This window comes from Asterias amurensis, chromosome 16 (genome assembly GCF_032118995.1).
Source record: "Asterias amurensis chromosome 16, ASM3211899v1".
Lineage (NCBI taxonomy): Eukaryota > Metazoa > Echinodermata > Asteroidea > Forcipulatida > Asteriidae > Asterias > Asterias amurensis.
In genome coordinates, this window is record NC_092663.1 from 14,703,495 (window position 1) to 14,722,215 (window position 18,721).

At 37.5% G+C, this 18,721-nt stretch overlaps 1 protein-coding gene across 1 annotated transcript in view; it reads left to right on the plus strand.

The window, feature by feature from the left end:
• Positions 1-3,103: 3,103 nt before the first annotated feature.
• Positions 3,104-18,721, plus strand: part of LOC139949073 (partner of bursicon-like) — a 54,282-nt gene continuing 38,664 nt past the window's right edge. The window contains exon 1 of the mRNA XM_071947476.1: positions 3,104-3,522. Within this exon, the coding sequence (XP_071803577.1) occupies positions 3,493-3,522 (30 nt within the window). The 5' untranslated portion in view covers positions 3,104-3,492. The remainder of the gene's footprint in view (positions 3,523-18,721) is intronic.

Here is an 18,721-nt window from a genome sequence, read left to right on the forward strand (position 1 = left end):
TTATTATAGTATTTGTATTAAAAACGCTCATTCTAAAATATATTATTCATATAGTGCTATACAGAGTTAGATGACAATGTGTGCACAATGGTTAAACAAACTTTTTTTACTTTCAATTATGTAACCGACAATCTTTGCCGCGCCAGCTGGTTATTTTGTCCTTTTTTTCGTTTGTTAATATATCAATATTTGTATATAAATACGCCAAAGATATATGAGATATGTCAAGGTTGGATAAGATCTTATTCTGAATTTATTGAACATTTATATACATTTTTTTTAAAACAAGAACCGAATGTAGTTTTTCAGCTATTTCTTTTGACCTATACCAACCCACAACTTCGACCAATCAAAATCACCTTTGTTTTAAATATTGACAGGTTCAGATGCCTTTTAGATTTACTGCCTTGAAAACGTTAACGCGCGGCTTTTCAAAAAATGCTCCACCAGGTACTCTTTGTTTTTTCAACTGTCGTCTCTTTGTTGTTCCTAATTTGTGTCATTACATATACATTTCTAAACGAAATTGAGTGAAACTATATCATATGCAGTTAAAGGAACATTACAGAATTGGTAAGAAACAAAAATCGTGAAGATCACAGATTTACATAAAACTTACACGGTCTAATGGTGACGATAGTTAAAACATCCCTTTAAATATTCCTGTCTGAAATGTCATACTTGATGGAAAAAAATAATATAATTTCGCGTTTTGAGTTTATCGCTCAGTGAGCGTTTCATTCATTTTTGTTTTGGCATCGATGCGTTGCACTATTTGTTGTCGGTTTTTCACTGTTCTCCCGTGACCCAGATGGCCGATCGATCTCAAACTTCTACAGGTTTATTAGTTAATGTACACGGTGGATTACATAAAGTGCTTACACTGCCAGCAACTGTTTTGTCATCAGAAAAAATAAAATTATGTAATGTTCACTTTAAACAATGAAAAACACATTCAACTTCTTCTTTTCTTCCTTTGTTATGCTACTTCATTAATGAAGTTTACCGCACTGCGGCTGGGCGCACGCGTGAAACCATGAGAACATAAGCCAAATCAGGTGCAATTGATACATGGTGCAAGTACATTGAAAACCATCGCACAGAAACGACTTCGACTCCTTTAGGTTACGAGAAACATGATTTCTTGTCTTCATGGCCCGGAAACAATTGGCACGAGAGATCGCTTATGAAGTGTCCTCGCTCATCTCATCATACGGGGCAGGTTTCCCACTTCGTAACAAGAAAAGATTGCTATTAAACAAAGAATGCACTCTGTATTAAATTTATATATCAAAGACCAAAATGGTAATTGGTGCCTTCGTAATATCTTCTCTCTTGGTATCTGAACAAATAACAGCCCACCATCCAACTCAACATTTGCGACGATTTATTGATTTTTTTTTCTTTAGTCTGTTCCCGACTCATCAAGTTACAAGCCACCCCCGTGCCAGCCACACACCAGTCGACTAGACTCCCACTGCACTGCCGTATCCCCGATTGGCCAATTTAGTGCTATATAATTCGGTTAAAGACATGGGACACATTTGGTAATTGTCAAAGACCAGTATTCTCAACAGATGCATAAAATAACAAGCCTGTGAAAATTTGGGCTCATTTGGTCATCGAAGTTTCAAGAGAATAAGGAAGAAAAAACACCCTTGTTGCATTACTTTATGTGCATTCAGATGCATTCAGCTGAACGCATTAAATTATTATACGAGTGAGAAACCTCTTTTTTTCAAAAATTACGTTAATTCAGAGGAGGCCTTTTCTCACAATGTTGTATACTACTAACAGCTCTCCATTGCTCGTTACCAAGTAAGTTGTTATGATAACAATTATTTTGTGTAACTACCAATAGTGTCCACTGCCTTTAAACAACAGGGGCGAGATGGAGTTATCGTGCTCTAAATCTTGCCTTTTAGATGTAAATCACTCCATCAGTCCTCGTCCGAAAATTTAGAAAGAAAAAGAATGTACGTTTATTGCTGAGCTGACTTTGCTCCGCGATGCGCGGTGTTTTCACCTCTTCTGTTAGGAATCGATAAAGATGCCCACTGGCTCCCGGCTGAGGTCAGTGATGCAAAGCACTAATGAGTGTGAATAATGTATGCGAACCAACGCAAAGTGCTTTGAAATTATTGAAATAACCGGCCCTTTGGTGATAACCTTAAATTTAGTTTCATGGGGACTGCAAGACAATTAGGAATTTAAAAATCTCACGTTTACACTCAATAAAAAAAAATATATATTAAAAATATTTCAAAACCAAGGAACTTCCTTGTAATAACTCCTTCCGCGAAACATTTCGATCGCAAAATGGCGGTCATTTCATTTTAAAACAAATTTTTTTCTCGGGTTGCTATATCTTGAAAACTGGACGGGGAAAGTAGCCAACTGAACCGCTTTCCGGAAAACACTATAGAAAACTATTAAACATATCATAATAAGCATTAACATTGCGCCTTGACCATTAGCTCGTAAAACGAACACAAGGATGTCTTCACACTGACTTGAGTCAAAGACCTTAGTTCTATAAAAATGCAATATTAAATAATATATAAGTAAACCACAATTATTGATACTGACTTAAACAGTAACATTAAACCCAGCCAACCTTAATTTATAGATCCCCAATCAGTTCCCATTCCGATCAATAGATAATTGGCTATCAATTTTTGATTAGACAATATAAAATGACATTCATAGAATGTAAGGGAAATCAGCGAGCGTAAACGATCTCGGCTGCCGTAAACCGCACCCAGACCTCCCCCCGAAAAATGAGACTGAGCAATCCACCCCGGTCCGAAAACGATTTTACGCTTCGGTAAATTAATGAAAATATCATCCCCCGCGGCGAGTTGTTAACCGAAGACACCACGATAAAAATTGATACACATTAATAAAATATTTGAATGATCCAGCACGTATATCATTTTCCCACAACCGTCTACACGGTTAGGTTTCGTTTCATAAACGACAACCCCCCCCCCCTTGATGGAGCAAGGCCTCAACCTAGCGCGTGTTTTTTTTCTCTCTTTTTCCACGTGGTGAAAACGGGAGAATTTAAACGTGGCCTGTGGCGGGTTTCTGCAGATCCCAATCGTTGATGCGTTGAATCTATATAGCCGCACCGAGGTAATGTTGAGTTGTTGAAACTCGCACAGGGAAAGGCGTGCAGTGTATAAGCCAGTTTCATCTGACATGACACACACCACCTGGGTTCGACTGCAAATTATAGAGATTTCCATCAGTTTAGGCGGCGGTCATATTTGTTTCTTCTCAGACATCTCCTTTTTAAGGGGGACCTTTGGAGAGAGGGTTGCAGAGCTCGCAAAACACTGACCGGAAGCTTGTTCTTTTTCAAACAGCTCATCTGATTCGTGGGATTTGTGGGATTTGTTGCTGTTCCAGGGACGTCTGCGAATCAGAACCATCGTTTCTTGATGATAAACTGACCGCGAAGTTCAGGGGGAAAAAAATACAGCTTAAATGCGGCCTGGAAGCATACGATATAACGAGGTAAGTCAACCCACTTGTTTTAGGCGGGAAACAAAAGAAAGGTTAAGAAAAGCTGTTCATTATTAAGGAACACGCGGCGCAGGTGTGGAACGACTGCGTGTAAATCGCCGTTGGTTCTTGCGTCTAGATCCTCTTTTTGTAATCCTGGTTGGTGATTGTTGTTGAGGGCGCCCTGTGCATCCTCTATTCAATTTAAAAAATGTTTATGCAAGGTGTTGTGTCAGTGGTTTGGCTCTGCATGATTTTTTAACACTGAAATAATTGTTAAGAATGTAGTTGTGAGTTTGATAACGTATAATAAATGACATTGTCCCTTTTTGGCAAATGGCTATTGTGTTCTTGTGACACAGTGGTGATTGCTTAAAGTGACTAAAACACGGAAGCCATGACAATGGCAATTATCGACGACGACGACGACGCTGTAATGGAGTTTACACGATCACAATGACGATGACCACGACAAGTGTGACAACAGTTGTTGTTTTGCTATGGTACCAATGCGTTACCATGGATGACAACAAGAACCCAATGATAGCACATCAAACTTAACTAATAGTATAAAAAAACTGCATGAGCTTTCGTAGCAAAAAACTTTGTCGGATGCAATAAAGGGGACAAGCCAAGTACAGTCTATATACATGTACATATTCAAAAAGTGGATGACAACGACAATGGCACAATGCCATGAATCAATGTGACAGCCAATTATATCAATTAAATATCAATGACACGCACCATCGCACAGCCTCAAAAGCGCATCCCAAACTCTCAGACACCCACAAGAATAAGCCTGATGTCGACCTTGGTGACCAATTAACAAGATACCACTATTGTAGTATTTTATATAATACACTAAAATTAAACCTCAGACGGACGGAAGCGCACTCCAGACTAATGAAATAATTTCGCTTTTAATAAAATTATGGATTTCTGGAAATCCATACTCTTTTGGCCTTGTGGTTCAAGAGTTGGGGATGATAAAGAGATTTCATTGGAAACATGACTGAGATGAGAGAGTGTAACACGTAGTAAACTATGGTTTGGGTTTGATGTCCAAGACGGCAATGCCGTTCGCCGGTTGAGGGTGTAATTGACCTTGGGTTAAACCGCAGCCGACGACCCCACTAATAATCTCGCTCCGTCCTGGTCCTTCAAACAGTGTCCTTGTTTGATCTGTACACTAAGTGTACACACACACGCACGACGTTTCAAGATTCTAGGAAAATTCTCTGTTAATATTAGATAGATTGTTTGAGCCATTGGGATTAAAGACTCAAGATTTAAAAGATTACATGTTCAATATAAAACGTATTTTTAATTGTTGCATAGCTTCGTTACATTTGATTACATATCACGTTTGCTAACAATACGGTGGCAGCATTTATTGCCTAATCGTAGAAACCACATCACACCAGTGGGGGCACCTGCTAGAATTGTATTAAAGTAACTTAATTCTTGTGTTGTATTGCCTGCAAGGTTCTGCTCCTAAGAACACTACAATACAAATCTGTTCATTCAACATCATCCCTTAAGGAATCCCTGTTCCTCCGATTAATTTGTCATCTCTATATTGTGGAGGACAAATTACTATGACATTATAGCTTCGTGTACATTTATCTGTGTACACCAACACCAAACAGGGCACCGTCCAACGGCTAATTAGGACAGTATGATTAGGTGAGGTGATAGCACCATGTAAATCCCTTTTGGGTAGTGTTAAATTTGAAAAAGAACCGGTGGTCCACAACTCAACGTTTCAATCAGTATGCACAGGGCCACATTTGATGCTAAGCACAACAATTTGCTTAGCATGAAATGTCTTCCTTGATAAAACAGCATTACCAACCAAAATTTCCATTCGTTGCATATTGTTTGTGTCTGGTATTCAGCTGTTGTTTGCTTTCTGAAAACCACGGGAAAATTTGGTTGGTAACCCTGTTTTCTTTAAAGGATGAAATTTCATGCTAAGCAAGTTGTTGTGCTTAGCAGCTCTATGAAATTGGGCCCTGATCGTCTTCAGGACTCTATGTGATGGTTGACAGTTTGGTCGACTTAACACATATATGTGTTATAATACCCGTTTACTTCTCAGAAATAGCAAATACTTTTCATTATCAATCAGCAGTCAATCAAGTCTACTGTTTATAAGAAACACATACCCTTCACCTTCATCAAATCACACTAAGTTTATCTTGTCACCCCATAACAAACTGCCAATCGGTCAGAAGTCAAATTGAAATGACACGCCTTTGAGGCACGTGAACCCCAATAAATTAACAATTCAATTTGGAGACTGCCTTTTCACAAGATGAATAAAACGCCTGACAACATAAAAAGCACCCATAAGATTGATCTCCGAATGATGTCATCACATAAGTGGATTTGACTTTTAGATTTGTAGGAAATCCACTCAACAACAAGGGTTTTTACCTTGTTGAGGTGGTTTGTTTGTTTATGTCCATTCAGAACGTGTCCTTCTATCTTTCATATCCACGGCTTAAGTTCTATTGAGAAGTTACTTTTTAAGTTAAGCTCCGCCGTTAGCATTATATAGGTACATCAAAGACGAAAAGAACAACTCCCCACGGCAGTCTCTTCAACTTATAACGCATGGGATTTTGGTAGTCAAAGCTCGTAGCTGTCAGATTGCCTAGATCGGAGTAGATACAGGGCGATGTAGGGGCATTTAGCCGTTCGCTAAGATGCTATCTTGTAAGAGGAAAACTCAAGAAGCTGATGTCATTTTGCTCTTCATCTCTCCCGTCTTCCCGAAGCGTCTTGACAGAGCATCAACCTATAATACCGGAATACTTAGCCACTTCTCGTATACACGGAGACAGAGAAAATGGTTCCCGGTTACCATGGTAACCGTACCACACACAAAATCTACAGGAAGATAGGGCGCTGGTCTCTAACACTAAGTACAGTCTAGTTCTTTTGTTTTAAATCTCTGTATACATCCACATTGTGTGTAACCATGTTACTCATATTTCAGTAGATGTAGAAGACGTTAAAAGTATTCATTCTGGTTTTACCCATTTACACCGATGTGTGTTAGCACTGGATACTCAGTACTTTTCCGAGTTCTGTAGGGGGAAAAAAAAACCTACAGGCATATCCATCTTATGTCTATACATCTTAAATACAGAAACATAGCAACAATTTCACTGTTGACTGTGTACGCCGGTTGTGATGGGCATTGCCATGCGAGAAAGTGTGGTATACACGAGGGTAAAAACTAAAGCAAACATTTTTTAATAATAATAATAATAATAACACGTTTTTATATAGCGCTTTTCACACCCGGAGGGCGTCCCAAAGCGCTTCACATTATTACCCCTGGTCACTGGGCCTTAATTCACTCCTTAAACCATCTCAGCTCCCTGGTGGGGAGTATGCAGCCTGTGCAACATTAATATGCGCTACTCGGCTAAATCAACCACAAGAACCATCTCTGCCCTCACAGGTACCCATTTACCCCTGGGTGGAGAGAAGCAATTATAGTTAAGTGTCTTGCTCAGAGACACAAGTGTCACGACCGGGATTCGAACCCACACTCTGCTGAACAGAAGCATCAGAGCTTGAATTCGGTGCTCTTATCCGCTCGGCCACGACACCAAAATGTACACACACGATAATGATATGTATGTTGTATTCTTGCATATGCCTAATTGGTAAACGTTTTTTTTTTCTTTCACCAAAGTAAGAATGATGTTGCGATCGAGACCTATCTTTAATAATAATAACAATAACCCATTTTTATAAAGCGCCTTTCACACCCGAAGGGCGTCCCAAAAGCGCTTCACATTATTACCCCTGGTCACTGGGCCTTAAATCACTCCTTAAACCATCTCAGTCACTAACTACGTATGCAGCCTGATGCACTACTCGACTAAATCAAGAACCATCTCAGTCCTCACAGGTATACCCATTTACCCCTGGGTGAAGAGAAGCAATTATAGTGAAGTGTCTTGCTCAGGGACACAAGTGTCACAACCGGGATTCGAACCCACACTCGGATGAACAGAAGCACCAGAGCAAAGAATACAATTGAATTGCCATGTATTTATACAATACAGAGCTACAATATGACTGATAGTTGAGTCTTTCGTAAACAGGAAGAGGTGACATGGGGTTAAAGGGTCAGGGGGAAACAGTGAACGGCAACGGCACTGATACCCAAAGAACATTACAGCATTAAAGCTCCGTATATAGCTTGCTCCCTTTACCACACATCTAGATTATTTGTCCACAGACTTCACTGTCAATAACAAAGGGTAGACCAGCGAAGATGACGTTTGACAGCATCATATTCATCCTCTGGAGCAATGTCCTAGGTCACATATTAAGGGTTAAACCCAGGCCGGATACCTCACGGAGGCAACAAAGGCGATTTCCCCCATGGCCCCTGGATCACTGCCTTGGTGCCCATAACATGTTCCGGTAGTAATTTACAATTTCCTCAAATTTCCTTTAAGATTATTTTCCTTAAAACCCGTGGGCTGACCTAGCCTCACCGCCTCATCAAAAATTCATTAAACATTTTCCCATTTATGAGACTCCCACAAAAATCTCTTCAACAATTAATGGCGGTAAAAGGTGACGCTCAACACACAGACGCGAATTATTAATTGAAAAACGTGATGAGGCGGCCATGTTTTCCAGACCGTCTGACCCAGAAAATTTTTGCCAGCATTCAATAAAAAACACCGTCACATCCTTTACGTTAATAATGTATTGGAGGCTGTTGACCCTGTATGACGTCTGTGCGCGGTGTAAGTGTTTTGTGTAAAAGGGTTCTGGGTACATTGTTTTGCGAAGTTCTCAAGAAAGGGATACACAACGTTTTTTGAAGTATTATTGTTGTGTCTTTATTGTGTGTTCACATGTTTTGTTGGCGTCTATAATTTTTGCTGTTGGTGATGTTGTTTTGAAAATGATTTAAGTGATTCTGTTGTTAATTTTAGTGATGTTGATGTTAATGATGTTGTTGTTGTTGTTGTTATTGTTCTTGCTGTTGTTGTTGTTGTTGTTTTGTCAAACACACAGTATCCTCTCACTTGGTGTAGTCCAACATATTACACATAAAACAACCAACTTGGAATAGAAAATGTGGGCTCAAATTGGTCATCAAAAAACTGCTGAATGAAAGAAAACAACAAACCTTGTTGCATATAATTATTGTATACTTTCAGACGCCAGATGCCTGTAACACACGGTAGCTTATTTAAATTGCAATATAAATTCGGGTTAAATCGGCTTAAACTCAGGCCTGGCATTATTAAATGGTTTCCTTATTGAACCACCTCTTCCTGAAATAAGAAACCCTACAAATAAACAGCATACATCTTTAACTTACGCGCTTGCCCCCCCCCCTACTCTAAAAGTGAGGGCTGTTTATGTTTTGGTTAGAGCACGGGACAAAACGACAAAGCCTTGAAGGAACTACAACGGTGACTCAAGGGTCACTCTTCAGTGGAAACAAACACAAAAACATCCGAATAAAAGGAGTCGATTTTTTCCTTCATTTGAGCGTCAACTTATCTACTCCGTCATCGAGATTATTAAAGTCTTGGCGATTCTCCAAAATACCACAAACCGCTCTTTTCACACTTTCATTTTGGGCTAAATTTGTCGCGTTAAAGGTTAAAGACAGAGTAACCTTTTTTGTAAGTGTCAAAGACCAGTATCCTCACTTTGTGTATCCCAACGTAATAAGCATACAATAACAAACCTGTCAAAATGTGGGTTCAGTTGGTCATCGCACGAAATTGCAAGAAAATAATGAAAGAAAAATAAACCCTTGTTCCAATGAAGTGCTTTCAGATGCCTGTGGGAAAGGCTTCTACCTGAAGCCTTTTTAGAACCAAACTTGTTTTTGTGAAAAATTAACTCTTTCTCTAAAACTACATTACTTTCAACGTTGTCGTTTAAAAAAAATGTTTTATAGTACAAACATCTTCCCGATGCTCTTTTATACCAAGTAAGTTTTTATGGTCAATAATTTGTTTGATTAATTACCCAAGTGTGCACTTCCTTGAATAGATATATAAATAATTTTAGAGTGAACAAAAAAGACATTACCAGCTTATTGACAAATATAAACAAGATTTTTAAGGATCTATGGTCAAGGAGCAAGGATAGGATACACTAGCGTTGATTCAAAGGCACAGTCACACACAGGTGTGACACAGGATAGCGAGAACGAAAACGAGAACGATAAAAATGCACGCCCTCGATTGGTTGAATTGCTCCACGAATAATACGCTCACGCTTGTTCAACCAATCGAGGGCGTGCATTTTTATCGTTCTCGTTTTCGTTCTCGTTTTCGTACTCGTTATCGGGGCCTGTGTGACAGGGCCTTTATAAGTTACGATTGATTGATTGGCTGCTTATTTTATTAATTGATTCATTGATTGATTGCATGTTTATTGATTTACTAATTAATTTATTTATTAATTGATCGATTGATTGGAAACTTTGTTTAGCATTTTTAATCCGAGCTTTTGTTTCACAATTATTTTTAATCAAGTCAAAATTGGCAAACAATGCCAACACTTTAGCACCTTCGCAATGTGATCACCTACTTATATTATTCTCAAAAGGGGAAACTGTTTGTTTAGATGTTTCACACTCCTACCACAAAAACAATAAACATTTTAAATCAAGGATTTCTTCTGAAACCAAACACCGACACCAGGGTCTGGGCAAATAATCGGCTCAAGTAAATACCACCGGGTTGCGGGAGTATATTGCGCTCACATTGGCTTCGGGAAATGTGCAGTAAGTTTACCACAAATTATTTTTGCAATTCGCAAAAGCTAGCCTAATTCTATTTTCTCAAATTATACTCACTTAAAGGCAGTGGTGACTATTTGTAATTGTCAAAGACTAGCCTTTCCAGTTGGTGTGTCTCAACATATGCACAAAATAACAAACCTGGTGAAAATTTGAGCTCAATCGGTCATCGAACTTGCGAGATAACAGTGAAAGAAAAAACACCATTGTCACACGAAGTTGTGTGCGTTTAGATGGTTGATTTCGAGACCTAAAGTTCTAAATCTGAGGTCTTGAAATCAAATTCGTGGAAAATTAATTCTTTCTCGAAAACTATGTCACTTCAGAGGGAGCCGTTTCTCACAATGTTTTATACCATCAACCTCTCTCCATTACTTGTCACCAAGAAAGTTGTTATGCTATAATTATTTTGAGTAAATACCAATAGTGTCCACTGCCTTTAAAGGAACATTACAGAATTGGTTTTTGCCAACAAAACAGTTGCTGTCAGTGTAAGCACTATACGTAATCAACCATACGGGTTTCTGTCAGTTTATGTAAATTATTCATATAACAAACTGACAAACTTGTAAAAGTTTCAGATCGATCGGCCATCTGGGTCACGAGAAGTTAATGAAAAAAACGATCACACTTTTTGCGTGACATCGATGCAAAAAAAAAATGAATAAAACGCCATTGAGCGTGAACTACAAGAAATTAACAAAATATTTACTCTCATCAAACAATTTCGGGCAGAAAAATTTCAAGGGAGGTTTTCTACCATCATCATCATAGACCGTGTAAGTTTTACGTAAAAACGGTGATATTTCTGTTTTTTAATTTTTTACTAACTGTAATGTTCCTTTAAACTTTTGTTCCCCACTGACTCAACCCCGGCCACCGCCACAAACCGCGAAGAAATGGTTCAGAAATAGATAATGTTTTTATCGTAAACATGTTTTCCTTCCGTAAAAAGTGATTTTTGTTTTACAAAACGCCTATATATATATATTGTCACCCTTTGATGAAACGTGATACTTTAAAAAGGTGTTTTGTTACAATGAAAACAACAAACGCCAATCGTAAAATCAACACGTCCCCGGGCATGAATAGGAAGAAAGAACACAATTCCGCAGTGATCCTGGTAGTTATTAGTTGGAACTTGGCGAAAACATGGGAACTAGATACTGTTATTTATTTGTTATTGTTTACAATTGAAACCCGAAACAAAATGTAACCTTCAAAATGACAATATTATTGAATAGTAAAATTAACCGGTTTCTGGGTGTGAACAAAAAGTTCTATTTAGGTTATCCGGGTAAGTATATTTGGAACACCGGCAAAATATTGTTGAGGAAATTCAAGGACACTATAACTGGTACTGTTTTTATTATTTAATTTTTCTACAATTGCAAAAATAAACAAAATATAACCTTCAAAATAACAATAGTTGTTGTACAACTATCCTCTTCCGTGCATGAAAGAAGATGAAAGAAAAAAGTTCTATAAATAGGTCATCCGGGTAAACATGGGGAAAATATTTTGGGAAAAACAAGGGAACTACCAAAACCCGATTCCCGATAATGGCGCGAAAATGGGTCCCATGGTACTACGAAACGAACCGCTGATGACGGACGAAAAAACGAGGTGATGATCGAGGTTGACCTAATATATTGACCTGTCGACCCCCCGACCTAGTACATTAAGTGCTTTGTTGTGTATTGTACTCGGTTCACCCAGTTTCTGAAGAGTTGGTTCGAGTGTGCCGCTTCCCTTTGACAACAAAGTTGTTCGAATTTGAAATGAACGCAATTAAAGGAACACGTTGCCTTGGATCGGTCGAGTTGGTCTTTGAAAAGCGTTTGTAACTGTTTTTTATAAAATGCATATGAGTAGAAAGATGTTGTAAAAGTAGAATACAATGATCCACACAAACATGCCTCGAAATTGCACAGTTTTCCTTTTACCTCGTCGACTAACACGGTCGGCCATTTATGGGAGTCAAATTTTTGACTCCCATAAATGGCCGACTGTGTTAGTTCGCGCAGTTAAAGAAAACCACGCAATTTCGAGGCAAAATTGTGTGGATAATTGTATTCTACTTTAAAACATCTTTCAAACCATATGCATTTTATAAAAAACGGTTACAAACGCTCAGTTATAGACCAACTCGTCCGATCCAAGGCAACGTGTTCCTTTAAAGGTATGGACTGGAGCACGGCATAATAGTCTGTTTTGTAAGTCAGGAACATAACTATAAGGAACAACCGTACATCAATGTCAAGAATTTAAAAATAAGTACTTCCCAGTCAATGTCACCTATGGCCTCTCCCTCGTTCCCATGTTTTGCCTTCCCACCCCCACCCCCACCCCCACCCACCCTTCCTTATTCTTTGTCCATCCCCTTTCCTTTCCAAGTCATCCTTGGTTTGTTTGTTTGTTTGTTTGTTTGTTTTCTGTGAAAACATTTTAATATTGTAATTCCTGTGTATTTTAAAACTATTTATTTGTGCCATGTGATATTTTTTTATTATATTGTTGCTGTTTTAATTTCTACGGTTCATGTGCTACTTTTAATGACTGTATTCTCATGTGCAAAATAGAGAAAGTGATTTTCATGCTGGCCATGATGAATAAAGAACTGAATTGAGATGAATTAAATTGAATAACTGAATTGTTTAGCCTTCGAGAAAGACTCTGCTATGGGATCGAAACGTCAGGCCATTAACCAAATTTGTTTCAACTGTCCTTTTGGTTGGTAATTATATTTTCTCCTTTTTTGGTTGTTACAACCAAAACAAACTGGTTTCGCTTTTAAAGGTTTTCAGATAAGAAAATCAAAAATGACTTCATTTCAAATGGATTTATTTCTCAGACTTTTCTTTCGTGGTTTGAACTTCATAGTCAGTAGGTTTTCAGATTAAAAATAAACAAAACGGTGTTTTATGGTTTTTTGTGCATGTTGTTATTGCAATTATTTTTTTAATAGTGATGACCAACCTGCCCTTTAAATTAAATTATTTTCACCAAAGTTCTGAAACCGTAGTTGAATGGCAAGTTTATTTTGAAAAGACTTCTAATAAAATTATACTAATTAGAATGGATCTTCTATTTAAACGAAAAAGAAGTAACATCTACTTGCGGAGTTTAACCTTCCAGTTTATTTATTTTTCATGACCAAGACGCGCTGAGAGTTATTAACTTTCAAATGAGTAATCAATAATGTTTTTAGAATAGGTTCTGATGGCCACAAAAATCGATCCCGAGTGGCCGTGAATTTTCTCAATTATTTTTCCCCGGACAAAAACATCCAAAAGGCTAAACCAACGCTCTCTTAAAATAACTGACCAACAAAAAATAACATAAAATATCCGGATATGATTTCATACCACAATGTGCTTTTGTGGGCAGATTCTTAAAAATAACATGTTATTTTTCTTGAGTTTGGGGAGAGATGAAATTCACGAAGGTATCAGTTTCCATTGAAGAAATAAAAGGCTAATTTTAATAGAAGCCTCAGAGATGTAAAATCGTCGTGTTACTTAATATCTCCTTCCGTTTCGTGGAAGGTTGAAAAATAAGATTAATTAATATTTTGTTTTCTGTTTGTTCCTTTACATTGCCATAACGAGCTTTTTCTTTTTTTTTAAAGGGAAGGTAAACGTTTGGTCCTCACTCTTAAAATTGATTGAAATACAAACTTTTGTTAGAATTACAAAAGCTTTAGATGGTATAAAGCATTTTGAGATTTGCACCCCAAAGTTTGAATTTGAGAAGCGTTAACGACAGTAACATTTCTCAGACTGTGGATTCCAAATTCAGATTTTTCGTTGAGGTATTAAGGTTGTGTAAAGAAAATTGTTATCCCCAAAAAACTGAATCTTCCAAAAATAAAAAAATGAAATGTATAGGCCTACTGACTTTCTGGGAAAAAAATGGTACGAAAAAATCTACAGTACAATTTACATACACTCGGCATACAATACTGTTACTGTAATTGTTGTAGTCAGCATATAGCAACAGAAGGCTAAGTTGACACAAAATGACAACCTTTTCCGGTCGTTCTGTGAATGACGACACCTCATCACTGAGTGGTCATCTGAGATAACATCGTCAAACAGAGACGGTGTGTTAGGCGAAGATGCAATCTATCACAAGAAACCGAGATGCTAATAACCGATTAGCCAATTTGTGTGTCACAATTTACACAAGAAGACTGTCTCCAAATAACCACTTCAAAATCATATGAGTCATTTTTTTGAAAACCTTAAAGGCACTGGACACTAATGGTAATTTAGTCAAAACAAATGTTAGCATAAAACCTTACTTGAAAACGAGTAATGGGGAGAGGTTTGTAGAACTGGCTCCTCTGAAATGACGCATATAGTCCTTTTGAGAAAGAAGTAATTTTCCACGAATTTGATTACGAGACCTTAGATTTAGAATTTGATGTCGCGAAATCAAGCATCTGTATTGTATTACACTATTGTTAATTACTCAAAATAATTGTTAGCATAAAAACTAACTTGGTAACGGGCAATGGAGAGCTGTTGGTAGTATAAAACATTGTGAGAAACGGCTCCCTCTGAAGTAACATAGTGGTAATTTCTCACTAAATAATAAAATAGTTCAGCTAAAGCCTTTTGTTATGCATCTGAACGCAAACAAAGTAAAGCAACATGGGTGTTTTTCTTTCAAACATTCTTTTGCTAATTCGATGACTAACTTGAGCCAAAATTTTCACAGGTTTGTTATTTTGTGCATATGTTGAGATACACCAAGTGAAAAGACTGGTTTTTGACAATTACCAATAGTGTCCAGTGCCTTTAATTACAAGTATATTCTTTTTTATTTATCTCAAGATGACACTAATGTGTGTGAGGGTTTTGAGTAATGAAACATGCCACTGGCAGCTGATGGAAAATAATGAGTTGATACCTCTTCCGGGTATCTACGGATAATGCATGAAATATAATTCCCACAGATTGTCAAGTTTCTAATATTGTTTTCAAGATGTCTAACCGCGTAGGATGACAACGACTGTAAAAATCTCAGCTTTTGTGCTTTTTCATGAGAAAACCAAAAACAAAAATTCTTATATTATCCAGCAAAATGTGAAAGGCGCCGGACACGTTTGGTAATTGTCAAAGATCAGTATTCTCACCTGTGTATCCCAACGTATGCATGAAATAACAAACCTGTGAAATTTTGGGCTCAATTGGTCCTCGAAGTTGCAAGAAAATAGTGGAAGAAAAAACACCATTGTTGCACAAATTTGTGTTTTCAGACGCTTGTGAAAGGCTTAAGGCCTGAAGTTTTTCTCAGATTCAAATATTTCAGTGATAAACCACATCTTAAAAAAAACAAAAAAAACCAAAAAAAACAAACTACGTTACTTCAAGAGGGAGCCGTTTCTTACACTATTGTGTCTACCATTATGCAGCCCTTTCGTTGGGCGTTACCAAATCATTTGTTTTGCTAAAACATCTTTTGATTAATTACCAAACGTGTTTAATGCATTTAACCATTCGTGTTTCTTTATGGCGGCAAATGTAGAACATCGTGACAGTTTGTTCAGGTTTTTGTTCTACCGTCGCAAGCCCAAGAAAGTGTTTTTCGTCACTCCACACATTTTGGCAGTTCGAAAACCAACCTAGAAATTGGCACGATTTCCGTTGTTTTTGTTGTGAGCAGATGTGCCAAGTTTGGACTTGACTTTCCCCTTCGCAAGACAAACTTGCCCGCGGGGGAAATATTGTAACTTAACCCGTGTCTAAATCTAATCGCAAAACCCGGACTATTCCCCAGGCGGTGGTTGGGAACAAAAATATTGATTTTACAATTTTCAGGATACAAAAATCAACGTTTTCTCTTTTGTTGTTTTGAAAGAGCGCATATATTCCACTGGGCGGCAGAAACAAATTGATGAGCAATATCAAGACGTGGGGAAAGTTATAGGTGTTATAGTATACTTTATATTTAAAGAGAAGGTATACGTTTTGTAATGATTTCAAATAATTGTCAATACAAACTCACTTTGTTAGAAGCACATTCTGGGTCATACTAACGTACGAATGTCCTTACCAATCCGGACTAGAATCCAAGACAACTGTGACCAGGGACGTCTCGTTTTGTAAAGTGATTTTAGATCTACGTAATCCTACTTGAAAATTCAACCCGTCCACAATCGGTTTCCAACCCCCGAGCAAATTGTCTGATTCTTAATTCAATAAAAAATGCATTCCGAAGTAGTCGTCACCATTATGTGGTTATTACTCCGTAATATTCAACTTCATTGTGATAGTCTAAACACCCCACAAAACAACTGTTTAAAGAGATATTCTACCCGAAGTCGTTTCCGGGCTATTCCTTTTAAAAGAGATTGTTGACCCAGTTGTTGATTTAACCCAATTTGGAAGGAAACCCTGTTCAGGAACTCTAGCTGATTATTGAACTGGTTTACCCATTTAGAAAACTCAAGAAGTTGCCCCACGGCTGTATGGGCGGTAGAGACCGAAATTACATTCCAGATAGGATTCGAATTGTAATCCATCCATTTATAGAAAGTTTAAAATTCGATTGAAAGAGGATTTTCATCAACTGAGGGACCTGGGCTTCTTTATGGAAGATTCGATGTTCAAAAACATTGGGATCTATTAAAGCCATTATACACTGTCGGAACAGAAAGAAAGAAAAAAAAGTTCACCAGACTTACAAATAACTTACAGGGTTTACGGAAGGTAATGATAAAAGACTTGTCTTGAAATATTATTCCATGAAATGCTTTACTTTTTGAGAAAACATTAAAACAATATCAATTCCCGATAGCGAGAATTACGGATTTATAGTAATCACATGTCATGACACGGCGAAACGTGCGGAAACAAGGGTGGGTTTCTCCGTTATTTTCACCCGACACCGATGACCGATTGAGCCTAAATTTTCACAGGTTTGTTATTTAATATATAAGTTGTGATACACGAAGTGTGGGACTTTTGACAATACTGTTTACCGAAAATGTCCAATGGCTTTAAAGAATGTCTGTATTTGTTTCTTTCTTTTTGTTCAAGGTATACCGAAAAGGTAGATGTAAGATTAGGTGTTCATGAACATTGGAATCTTAAAAGATTTTCTGTATTTGTTTCCTTTTTTTCTTTTTCTTAAAAGGTCTGATTACTAACTTTTAAGTATCCGTAAATAAAAGCAATCCTGTTTGGTAATGTACGGTTCTAAAGGTTGAATGCAAAGTTGGGACAGAACAAACATTGGTATCTTTTCAAATTGTCCGTATTTGTTTCTTTCTCATTTGAAATGTAACGATTACTACCTTTTAAAGGCAACAGTGGACACTATTGGTAATTACTCAAAATAGTTGTTAGCATAAAACCTTTCTTGGTAACGAGTAATGGGGAGAGGTTGGTAGTACAAAACATTGTGAGAAACGGCTCCCTCTGAAGTGGAGTAGTTTCGAGAAAGAAGTAATTTTCAACGAATTTGATTTCGAGACCTCAGATTTATAATTTGATGTCTCGAAATCAAGCATCTGAAAAGCACACAACTTCGTGTGACAAGGATGATTATTCTTTCATTATTATCTCGCAACTTCGACGACCGATTGAGATCAAATTTTCACAGGTTTGTTATTTTATGCATGTGTTGAGATACACCAAGTGAGAAGACTAGTCTTTGACAATAACTGATAGTGTCCAGGGTCTTTAAGATCCCCTAAACAAAAGCAATCCTGTTTTGGTAAGTAACTTACGGTTCTCATAGCTGAGTTTATTTTCCCAAAATGATAATATATCTTGCAACAATTTTGGAGAACCATTATTGTTAAAAACGACAGACTAAAATCATGTTGGAGACGTTGTTTGTAGATAACACCACGTATAAACAAAAACTAAATTTATTGACTGTACTAAGTGTTGTGTCGAACTCACCGGAAAAAGTTGAATGCACAATTTCGAGAGAAATAAATCAATTCCTGGCGAAAATATTTAAAACACAGAACTAATTATTTAGATGCATCTCATGCAACGATTACTGGAAATACCTTTCACATCCTCCGTACAGGGGCATTAGAAGACAATAAACACAGATACATCACAGCGAATGTTGAGATTGTTTTTCTAAGCGATGTTGACCCTGATTGATCGTAAAACCCATTTTGACGGAGGCGGGACAGGGGAAGAAAAGAAAAAAAAAGGAAGACGCAAAAAGAAGAGAGAACTATAAAACATCTTCAGATATCCCACGTGCTTCAGCAGTTGCATAAATATTTATGGTGTTATAGTGTGCGAAATGTTGCACTCGTTAATGCCCGCGAGAGGGAAGCTTGATTAATTGTCCCATGTAAGCTAGTCAGTGTTATTTATAAGAATCCTGTGCTATCGGGGGTAGATAGCAAAATGGTATCCACGT